Raw genomic sequence first — 11,614 nt, 5'->3', positions numbered from 1 at the left:
TAAACGATCCTCCTCTTGTCAACGCTTGTTGTCGACTTTGTCGGACCATGGATGATATTGTCAATAACGAGGTACCTCTAACTGCAATAGTTGCAATGTTACTAAGCTAAATTTATACATCTTAATTTACATACTTGATAGTGACCCTTTTCAAAACCCTTGTGCATTATTCCATACTTGGATACTTGCAGTCGGAGCAAGGTAGAAAGCATGTAGCGTTCAGTATCAAAAGCTACATGAATGAATTTGGTGTCAGTGAGGAACAAACCAACGAGTTGTTCAATGAAAGGGTTGAAGATGCATGGAAAGAACTAAATGGAGAGTTTATCGCGTGTAAAGATGTTAAGCTTCCTACAACTACGAGGTTGATCAATTTTGCACGTTCCATGGAGGTCCTGTATAAGAACAAGGACCATTATACAAACATTGGAGACGAACTCATAAATCATATCAAGTCTCTTCTTGTTGATGCAGTCATTACGTGATTTCCAGTACTTCATGAATCATGATGCTATCGAACATATTCCACACCGTTGGTCGACTATGGTGACATTGAATAAGATGTCAAGTTGTTTAACTAGTTACTTGGACAATTTGACTTTTAATATTACTAGTATCAGGTTTTATTTTACATCGTATTTCCATGTATTATACGAAGGGGTACGGTCAGTCAAAACTAATTTTTCAGAAAAAGAAAAAAAAAGCCTCTGGTAATAAGAATTAGAGACTTGTAGAGATGTAACATAAGCAAATAATATAAGCTTTGGATTTCTCACTTTACAAAGCAAAAACAATGCATGAGTACAAGAATATAACCTTTAACCTGATTCATAGAAAACACACAGCTTCTTCTACATCATTCTATTTAGCGGAACCCTATCGTTTGCACGTGGGACCCTCTCTATAGGAGATATCGACTGCGGCATAGACATACCAACCGAAACAATAATCTCTGAAATAATAAACGGAAAAGTGAGTACATAAAAAGGGACTCATTTGTATATCATTACACAAATTATCATTGAGTAAATAATATTCCTGTGATTCAGAGGGATATTATTGCTACAAACAAACAATGAATGAAGTTAAAAGTAATAGACCGGAATGAATCAGATGCAAGAATAGTGCATACCAATGCCTTCTCGAATCGACAAATTCGGTCGTATAATCTCTTCAGAGTTGACCAGAAACACATCACCTATGTAGAGATGGTTTGTAGGGACATAAACACTGCATAACTCTTCATCTCCATTTTCCCTCTGCAAGAACGATACATATTCCAAGAGTCAACTTCTCATTTCAATTAATTCTAATGTACAAATAAAACCAATTTTGTTCTTTTATTTCCAAATGTTTCTAATCCAGTAAAAGTCAAAATCATTTGATGCGCAAAAGTCAACATTCAACTCTTTTTCTGATGGTGAACACACTACTTCTCCTCACATAGTGAGAAAATGTAGTAAAAATATAGGGTTAAATGTCGAGAATATTTAATTTCAAATGCCAAATGTGACTTCAAGTCTTCAATATCGAGATAACAACTACTAATGGCAAGCAAAGTACCATGAGAACAACTGATGATGTAATGAAACCGATAGCATACTCTCCCAGACGAGGATGACGGATGATGGCAACCTCCTTAAACGCAGTAGTGTTCTGGTCTGTCACAAAACAGGTTTTTTTAAGTGCTAAATTGCAAATAACCTGATTAAGAACCTAGCCAAGTAGCAATAGATATATTTATAGATAAAAGAAAATAAAAATAAAGAACTCGGAAATCATGAAAGCAATTTCTTAGGGTAGTACCACCTCACGAAACGCGTGGAAGAATGCTTCTTAACCAAACAGAGTCAGATTTTAATTATCTACTGTAGAGTACTGTAACTATGAAATGTGACACAATGAGCGGGCCGGGTAACCCAAAACACCGTCTTCCAACATAAATATTATAAATATGATTAAAACTATAGTATATCAGTAATCTTTTAAGTTTTTGGATAAAATTAATTGGGAGGTTTTTTGTATAAAAAAATGAATTTTGGGGAAGTTCATCCTCTTCGACCCGCTTCTTTTAAAGATATATTTTATATTTACCAACTTGAGCCATTGAAAATAAAACAAGCATAGCCTGAATCGACCCACCGATAAGTAAATGGGTCAGAATTGCCACCTCCAGCTCATACTTTGTTGTTCATGTAATCATATTCTCTGTGTTCTATTGAAAATAAAAGAATTAAAAGAAGGCAAATTGGATTTAAATAATCTCAGCTTTCTCAATTTGGCCGATAATAATCCCAACTCAGTTATTGGCCGATAATAATCCGAACTGGTCCACTTTTGGCCGATAATAGTCCGCCGTTAAAAATAGCTTAACGGATTTAAGTTTTTTTTCCGAATTACAAACTGATGTTTTATGGATTTTGATCAGAACGAGGATACGAGTCGATTTATGTAAAAGTTACCTCGAAACGATGCTTCAAACGGCTTGATTTTTGTTAATTGGAAGTTTAAACACCCGAATTGAAGCACCGTTTTCATCGTTTGGGGCAATATTTCGAGGTAAATTTTACATCAATCAACTTGTATCCTCGTTCTAACCAAAAGCCCTAAAACATCAGTTTGTAATTTGGAAAAAAAGTTAACTCCGTTAAGCTATATTTAACGCAGACTATTATCGGCCAAAAGTGGACCAGTTCGGATTATTATCGGCCAATAACTGAGTTGGGATTATTATCGGCCAAATAAAGAAAGCTGGGATTATTTAAATCCAATTTGCCTAAAAAGAAACAACTTAATAAAGTTGATTAACATGAAAACTATTTGGTTTCTTAAATCTTTTCCTATGATTGTTAATACCCAATTCAAAACACGCCTACGAGTTTAATCAATAAGGAAATACAGGTCAAGAATTTAATACTTCACTCTAGTTTAAAATATGTTGGTAAAAACAAGAACACGGAGAAAATTTATAATCATAAATGTTTTAATAATTCATATCACCTTTACCAATCCTCATTATAAAAAAAACCAGAAATGGATGTGACTTTAATTACCTGGAGATATAGCCGCACTGATTTGTTTGGATGCCGAGTAAATATGTTTTACAAAAGGCATCCTTTCTATGAACCACTCTCCCACCCAGAAAACAGTAGCACCCATCCATGACGAAGCAAATATGCCCACGAAAAATATAAAGATTAATGATGTAAGGAATCCAAGACCTGCAGAATTGTATTGAAATTCATTAAAAGTGAAAAAATACATTATACCTAACTCATAAAGTTACTAAGCTAGTAAGTTCTCCCACTAAACGAACATTAGCACAAGGCAAAAGCACATGCTAGAAGATGTTCGGATCTGCTTTCTCGAAGTGATCATGTGATATTATATAATCATATCGAAATAAAATGCATTGCAGAAAATAGTTCTGGAAGATATTTTGTATAAATAATTATAAGATAAAATGGCCAAAATGACAAAGAGGGGTCTTTTGTTAAATGGAAGTCAAAGTATCAATGTTGCAGAAATCGGCCTAGGCGGTCGATTAATCGGAGGTCCATCGCCCAGAAATAGCCAAATCGGCCAAATTAGGCGGTAATGGTCAAAATCGGTCAAACTCGTAAAAATCGGTCAAAAATCGCTTTTAATCGGGCCTAGACGGTTAAGTATGAGGTCAAATTGGATCAATATGAACCAAATTTCACAAGATGCATAGTTGGAGAAACAACAAATTGAAGAACATGAGTTCGATGACTCACCAAATATTTCGACGCCAAGTCTTTCATAGATAGGACTAAAGAAACCATCAAAAAACTGTACAATCCACCATGTCACAAAGAATGTAACAGCCACGGGAAACAGTACAACACTGAAATATTCCAAACATAATACAAGTCAAGAAGACAAACTATAGCAACAACAAAAATACGCAAAAGGATCAAGCTCTACCATCCGGTCATGAATTTCTTTGAAACCCAACTCTGAAGAACAGCATAACAAGCCTGTCATCATGAAGTCATTAGCATGTCATAATCATACAATATGAATTTCTAGTTGACCCCTTAGAACATGATGGTTAAACCCAAAACTTCAACATAACATTGTTTTTTTTTTCATTTTCGGGCTACCATACACATTCAAATTTGGCAATATCATACATTTCTTGTTAACTACACTACCCTTAAAAGAAATTAAAAAAAAAAAACACACTAGCTTGATATTAATAGCAAATCCAACAATAATCAAGAATCAAACATCATTAAAAATGACAAATTTGATTAATTTATCACCATAAAATGGAACTAATTCTTAAAATTTTATAACAATCAAAACAAGCCCTAACCCTACTAATTCAGATCTCAGAAACTCCAAGACAACAATAAATCCAGAAATATCAAAATTAAAACAGAATAAGAAGAAAAATAGGTTATACCTTTCGAGTGGAAGAATTGGGGGAATTTGGGGCAGATTTGAGGGTATCTTCGGCATCTTCAACAATAATATCATGTTGACTAACAGTGTTTGAAGTTGATTCCTTTGATCCTTCAGCCATTTGTGTGATTTAGATGCAGATTGGGGAGAGAGAGAGAAAGAGAGAGTTGACCGGAGAGATAAACGGAGGGTTTTGATTTTGGGAAGAAACAGTTGGAAGTGAAAATGAGTGAATCTATCTTGCAGGTTGTCTTTGAGTAGAGTGGAAGTTTAGAGGTTTTGGAATCTATGTATTTGGCCCATTAACTTTGAGTAAATTATAAACATGTACGGGTATGCACGGTTTGGTTATTAGTATCATCCGTAACTGTAACCGAAGTCATCGGTTAATCAGTTCGGTTTATTCGGTTAATTTGTCAGTTTTCGGTTCGGTTAATTTTTGGTTAATAACCAATTCAAACAAGGGCTAATTTTTTTGCTTAGAAATACATGTAATAGAGGTATAATTACATGAGTAAATGTATAAATACATGAAATGGATGTATAAATAAATGAAATGGAGGTATAAATGCATGAATAGATGTTTAAATACATAAAATTGAAGGTATAAATAAATGAAATGAAGGTATAAATAAATGAAATGAAGGCATAAATACATGAAATAGAGGTATTATTACATGAAATGAAAGTATAAAACATGAAATGAAAGTATAAAACATGAAATACATGAAATAGAGGTATAAAAGCTAGAAATATATAAAGAACTAAATGATTCGGTTCGGTTCGGTTAATTTCGGTTAACCGATGGTAAAAAAATATCCGTTAACCGACTTTCGGTTAATTCGGTTTCGGTTAATTTCGGTTCGGTTTTGTCGGTTTTCAGTTCGGTTTCGATTAACGGTTCGGTTATTGCACACCCCTAAATTGTGAATGGTTCCTTAAAGAAATAAATGTGTGTACGAACGACTTATGAATATTTATCGAACGAGATTTTCTATTCGTGTTCGTCCATTAAGGAAATGAACGTATTCACGAACACTATTAAAATTGGTGAAAACGACGGAGGCTAAAGGTGAATGATAGAGGGAGTAGCGCTGAACTTGAAGCTATAATCGTGCAATGGAGGTTGATGTGAATATTGAGGAAGGAAAGGGAAATGATGCATAAACATAGTGGGAACATGGTTTCCTAATTTAATTGTTAGGGGTAAATTAAAAAGTATAAAAAGTTTAGATTAAATAAAAGTACAAGAATCGTTCATGAGCATAAACAAGCAATCATGAACGAATGTTCACGAACACATTACCGAACATTCACCAACACAATCGAATGAACGAGACCTCTGTTCATGTTCATTCATATAACTAATCGAACGAAATTTCTTGTTCATCTTCGTTCATTTATTAAACGAATGAACATAAACGAACTTCCCGCCGAATGGTTAACGAATTGTTCGCTGAACGTTCGATTCGTTTACAAGCAATCATGAAAGAATGTTCATGAACACATTACCGAACGTTCACCAACACAATCGAATGAACGAGACCTCTGTTCATGTTCATTCATATAACTAATTGAACGAAATTTCTTGTTCATCTTCGTTCATTTATTAAACGAATGAACATAAACGAACTTCCCGCCGAATGATTAACGAACTGTTCGCTGAAAGTTCGATTTGTTTACAACCCTAAATATGTGTGTTTTAGAAAAAAACATGATTTTTTGCTAAGTTTAAATGTATAATTTAACAAATAAACGAATACGGACACTTAGAACAAGGAAGATATTCGTGTTTGTATTTGTTTAGTGTTTGTATTATCATTTTCATGTTTGTATTTGTTTGGAATAAGTCTAAGTCTGGCATACATAAAAAAATGTTCAAAATTAGATAAATCTGATAAGGAAAATGTTCAGTAGTAGTTAAATGACGTAAGAGGCATAACCAGTTACGATTTTGAAAATATAAATATTAAGCTCAAAGCATTATGTTAAAGTATTTTGAGATTTTGTGTCGCGGTGATTTAAAACAAACGTGAGGGAGATTACTTATGTTATCATTAGAGAGCACAAATCTACACACAACACAAATTATTGTGAGATTCAAGTTTTGAATTTTAAATGGAGTAAATTGCGGTTTTCATCCCTAAGGTTTGGTCCAAACATTATGTTTCATCAATCTATAACACTTTTGGTGCTTGACGTTTCAAGTTTTAATATGTTCCTTCTCTATACCTAATGCATGTTAACTTTATTGTTAATTACACCTCACACGCTGAGGGGTAAATTCATTTTTTTCTAATAGGACACTAGTGTAATAATGTGAGTGCATATGTCTATCGCTTCCGTCAATCACGTATCTTAGCTGAAAAATGTTCAAGATAAGGTTTAGAAGTGTTATTATATGAAATATAATGTACATCCTTAGTTTGGAGTCCATCCTCACGAAAGTCCATCCTCACGAATGGAGCTTGCATGTTGGAGAGAATGGACAAGGCCTATAAATAGAAGGCTTGTGACACCCGCGGAAAATGCACAGCCATCTTGAATTAGCATCGCACCGTTTTGTGATTTACTTCTGTTTGTGGTGTGCTTATCAAATTTCGGGACGAAATTTCTTTCAAGTTGGGGATGATGTGACAACTCGTATTTCGAACCTGTCCTTTATGTAAACTTACGTGCTTATGTGAACTATATGAATTGATTAATTGCATGATATATTATGTGAATGTGTATGTGTTTACATGAAACAAACCAATTGCACAACACAACCCAATCGCACAAGGCCGGTTGGGCCGCACAAACCACACTCAGATCAAAAGGGGCAACCTGGTTTTGGGTTCGGCCCACTACCCTTGCACGCATAACACTAGAATGATTGTAACTTTCTCATACTTTTGCAAGACACCCACACATACACAAACCCTAGTTTTCTCTCATTCTCTCCCTCAAACTCGACGACAATCACCTCCCATCTCTCGAAGATTATCTCCTTGTTCGGTTCGAGTTTCCTTCTAACCGGTTAGTGTTTGTTATTGTTGATGTTATGCATGATTAGATGATTGAATGATATTATGTGATGATGCTTAGATGAATCGGATTGTATAACTAAGTTGAAATCGGTTGCATGTATGATAAACAATATGGAATTTCATGATCATGTTCCTGTGAATCGGATAATGGTTACAGAACTTAATCGGATTGAAAACCTGTTAACATATGTAATTTACACATAAGCTAGGGTGCATGATAGTTAGAATCGGCTGGTTCGATAATCCGATTGCATGTTTGTTTGATTGATGGATTATTGTTCTTGATGATGATGATATGAGTGTTTGAATGTTGAAATAATTGTGATTTGATCTGATTGTGAAACTACCAAATCTGTTTGCAACTGTTACGGAATAGATGAGCTTGAATTAAGGAAATCAGTTACACATCTAGTCTCAACCCGGATTGCGAATCGAGAACTCCTAGTCTCGACTCGAGACCACATTAGCAACACAAAACAGCATAAACCGAAACCACGGTTGCGGGTCCGATTACGACTCGAGACCGTGTAGTCTCGACTAGAACGTGACAACTCGAGATCACCTTGTTGCAACTCGAGACTTTGAAACCAGTACAACACGAGACCACTTAGTCTCGACTCGAGAGCTTAGTCTCGACTCGAGACCATATACATGTACACTCTGCTATTGGGCCTGCACACTGTTACGAGCCCAACTGATTGGGCCGGATACTTGGACTCTGCTTGTTTATGTAATTGTTCTGCTGATACCTATACGTGAATATGATGACCAATATTTGTACACAACTTGTTACAATGTGTGTGGAACATACGTGCAATACTAGTATATGAATCTGATTGGTATGATAACTTTGATAGGACGTGGTTGATCACTTTGTAGCTTAATTGAACTGTTGTATATCATACCGAGCAACCCCAGGTGAGTTCATTGCATTTCTCAAGCATGCGTCCCGGTGGTTTGGGACAACTAGTAAACATTTGGAAGGGAAACTTGGGTAAACAGTTAAATCGGTTTTTGGTTATTGAACATGGAATCTATCATTATTGGATTGCTTGTAGGGCAATGGGGTAATTAGTTGATAGGGCTATTAGGTTCGATACCTCACACCGGGCCGTAAGGACGGGCGTGAACTAATTATCTGGGCATCATTACCAATGCTTGGTTAGGGGCATTGGGGACTGGACACACTTCCAGGTTATTAAGGGGCACACTCCCCGGATACATATGGGCACACTTTCTAGGGTATCTAGCATGTTATAGAGCAACATCGTATCGCAACGTTGAACTGGCTTAACATACATCTGGTAACAAAACACGTTAACAAAACCTTGAACTCACCAGCGTCGTCTGACACACTTGTCTGCATGCTTGCAGGTCGTTAGAATTCGTGACATGGACTTGCTATCTGGGAGTACTAGAGTGGTCATGGATCGAGGCTCTTGGATTAACTTATAAGTGATACATTGGTTTTGAGCATTATTTTGAAACAACTGTTAAAAGATTTACTACATGCTTCCGCTATACAACTCTTTGGGAATTAATATTATGTTTGATATTTTTCTATTGGTAATTAATGACATGTTTTATTTAAATATTTATCATTGGTTCAAGGTGATTGGTGGCTCAGACTCTGATGCGTAACACGCCTCGCGGAGTTTCCGCAGGTGGTATTTTGGGGGTGTTACAGTTTGGTATCAGAGCCACTGGTTATAGTGAACTAGGTTTTAAAACGTTTTTGTAAAACCAGACTATAACCGAACACCTTCGAAAATCGATCATGACACTCAGCTCCAGATTGCAAGGTTCGTCTCTCTTACTTTGTGCATCACTTGTTTAGCAATCACACACTCACAACTAGCACGGAATGAAACGTTAGATACTATGGTGACTTGATAGTGTGACACTACTCTTTGAATCATATGAATCGTAGCCTTGTAAATACCACTTGTGTGTAGATTGAACGGGGGAAACTTCGAGCGCAAGCTAAGAGGCTCTGAGATGAATATGCAAATCACCTTATTATTATGGGTGCACACTTAATAATAACGTGGGGTGCAGGCAAGTCCCAGTGAGGCTTATCGAGCGTGAGAAGGGTTCTGCCTTATTATGTGTGAACTTGGTAGTACATAGATATCGACACGATACTCGATTTCCATCTCGTTTCGATTTCCTGAATTGGTTCATCTCTAACGTGGGGTGCATGCAAGTCCCAGTGAGGCTTATCGAGCGTGAGAAGGGTTCTGCCTTATTATGTGTGAACTTGGTAGTACATAGATATCGACACGATACTCGATTTCCATCTCGTTTCGATTTCCTGAATTGGTTCATCTCTATATATAGAATCATGAGTGGACGAGGACACTGACGTGGCAACATCAACATGACTCAGGCTGAGTTGACTGACTTAATCAATACCCGTGTGGCTGAGGCCTTAGCAGCCTATCAAGCTGGTACGGAATGTACCAAGTACTCTTTACTCTTATACCGCGTACACGTCCTTTCACCCCTATAATGTGTTTCCTTTCGTCATTTAGGTCAGCACGCGCAACCCCAACCCAACCAACCTGCTTGTACATTCAAAATGTTCATGGACTGTAAGCCACAGACCTTCACCGGAACTGAAGGGGCTGTGGGACTCTTGAGATGGTTCGAGAAAGCAGAGTCCGTGTTTGCTATTTGTAACTGTCCCGCTGGGGACAGAGTGAAATATGCTGCGGGTACCTTGGCGGATGGTGCCCTAACGTGGTGGAATGCCCAGGTACAGTTGTTGGGCATCGAGGCAGCGAATGCCACAACTTGGGATGACTTTAAAGAACTGATCAGGGAGGAGTATTGTCCTCGGGATGAGGTCCAGAAGTTGGAAAACGAGTACTATGACTTGAAGATGGTTGGATCTGGAGTCGAAGCGTATGTGAAGCGATCGTATGAATTGGCCGACATGTGCCCGAACTTGTCCCGGCCTATGTCCCGGAGGATTGAGTTATTCATCAAGGGGCTGCCTCCGCGTGTGAAGAGTTTGGTCACTGCAGTCCATCTCAATGATTTGACACAGATTGTTCGTTTGACCCACAAGATTGTGGATCAAGAGGTAGAGAGTAACTCGTTACCACCGCGTGTTTCAGCCACTACAGCTGCTGCACCCACCGCCACTACGTCCGCTAATGATAACAAAAGGAAGTGGAGTGACTATGATAAAGCCTCTAGCGCGAGTCAGACACAGAAAAGACCAGATAATAACAACAACCGCAACATCAGCCAGTCGTCTTCTGTCAATCAAGGCCAAAGGGGTAGCCAAAGTCAGGGTCAGTATGCGGGGAGGAAGCCACGGTGTAACAAGTGTGGCTATCATCATTTCGGACCGTGTGGTCGGATGTGTAACAGGTGTGGCAAAGCGGGCCATGAGGCCAGGGATTGTAGGGCCCCACAGCCCAAACACCAGCAGCAACAGAACCAGCAGAACCAGAGACAACAGGGACAACCACCCCAGCAGAACCAGGGTTTTAGGAAGGGATGCTATCAGTGTGGGGATGAGGGTCATTTTAAGCGGGATTGCCCTCAGTTGAATCAAAACGCTAACAACAACATCGACCGCCCGAATAACAACAATGCTGGGAACAACAATAACAACAATGGCAACAATGGGGGAAATGGTGCTCGAGGCAGAGTGTTCCAGCTTGGAGCATGGGATGCCAGGAATGACGGCAACGTTGTAACTGGTACGTTTCCTGTAAACAATCGTATTGCTTCTGTATTATTTAATTCCGGTGCCGATTGGAGTTATGTGTCCCTAGAATTTAGTCAACGATTAGGGATAACCCCAACACCCTTAGAAGTTAAGCAAGTAGTAGAACTAGCAGATGGTAAGACGATAGAAGCTTCGAATGTTCTTTTCGGGTGTAAACTAGATCTCGTGGGTCAGGTATTTGACATCGATCTTCTTCCCGTTACGCTTGGTAGTTTTGACATAGTGGTAGGCATGGATTGGTTGTCTAAGCACCAAGCGGAGATTTTGTGTAAGGAAAAAGTTGTGCGTATTCCTCTCCCCGATGGAGAGTCATTAACAGTTCAAGGACATCGTAGTGGGACGATGGTTGGTATCATCTCGGCCATGCATGCGCAGAAGTATCTACAAAAGGGGTATCCTGCAATGTTAG

At 38.0% G+C, this 11,614-nt stretch overlaps 1 protein-coding gene across 1 annotated transcript; it reads right to left on the bottom strand.

Annotated features, from left to right (window-relative positions):
• Positions 1–692: 692 nt before the first annotated feature.
• LOC110916239 (protein LIKE COV 2) lies at positions 693–4,716 on the bottom strand. Its single transcript, XM_022160985.2, has 7 exons — positions 4,433–4,716; positions 3,949–4,001; positions 3,759–3,868; positions 3,054–3,221; positions 1,564–1,661; positions 1,133–1,259; positions 693–952 (listed from the first exon to the last, which is right to left on the bottom strand). Exons 1-7 carry the CDS (start codon positions 4,550–4,552, stop codon positions 852–854), a joined length of 777 nt encoding a protein of 258 aa, XP_022016677.1. The 5' UTR covers positions 4,553–4,716; the 3' UTR covers positions 693–851.
• Between the last annotated feature and the right edge of the window lie 6,898 nt (positions 4,717–11,614).

The sequence above is a fragment of the Helianthus annuus genome, chromosome 2, assembly GCF_002127325.2.
Source record: "Helianthus annuus cultivar XRQ/B chromosome 2, HanXRQr2.0-SUNRISE, whole genome shotgun sequence".
NCBI lineage: Eukaryota > Viridiplantae > Streptophyta > Magnoliopsida > Asterales > Asteraceae > Helianthus > Helianthus annuus.
Note: the sequence above shows the minus strand (reverse complement) of the source record. Positions and strands in the feature narration are given on the sequence as shown.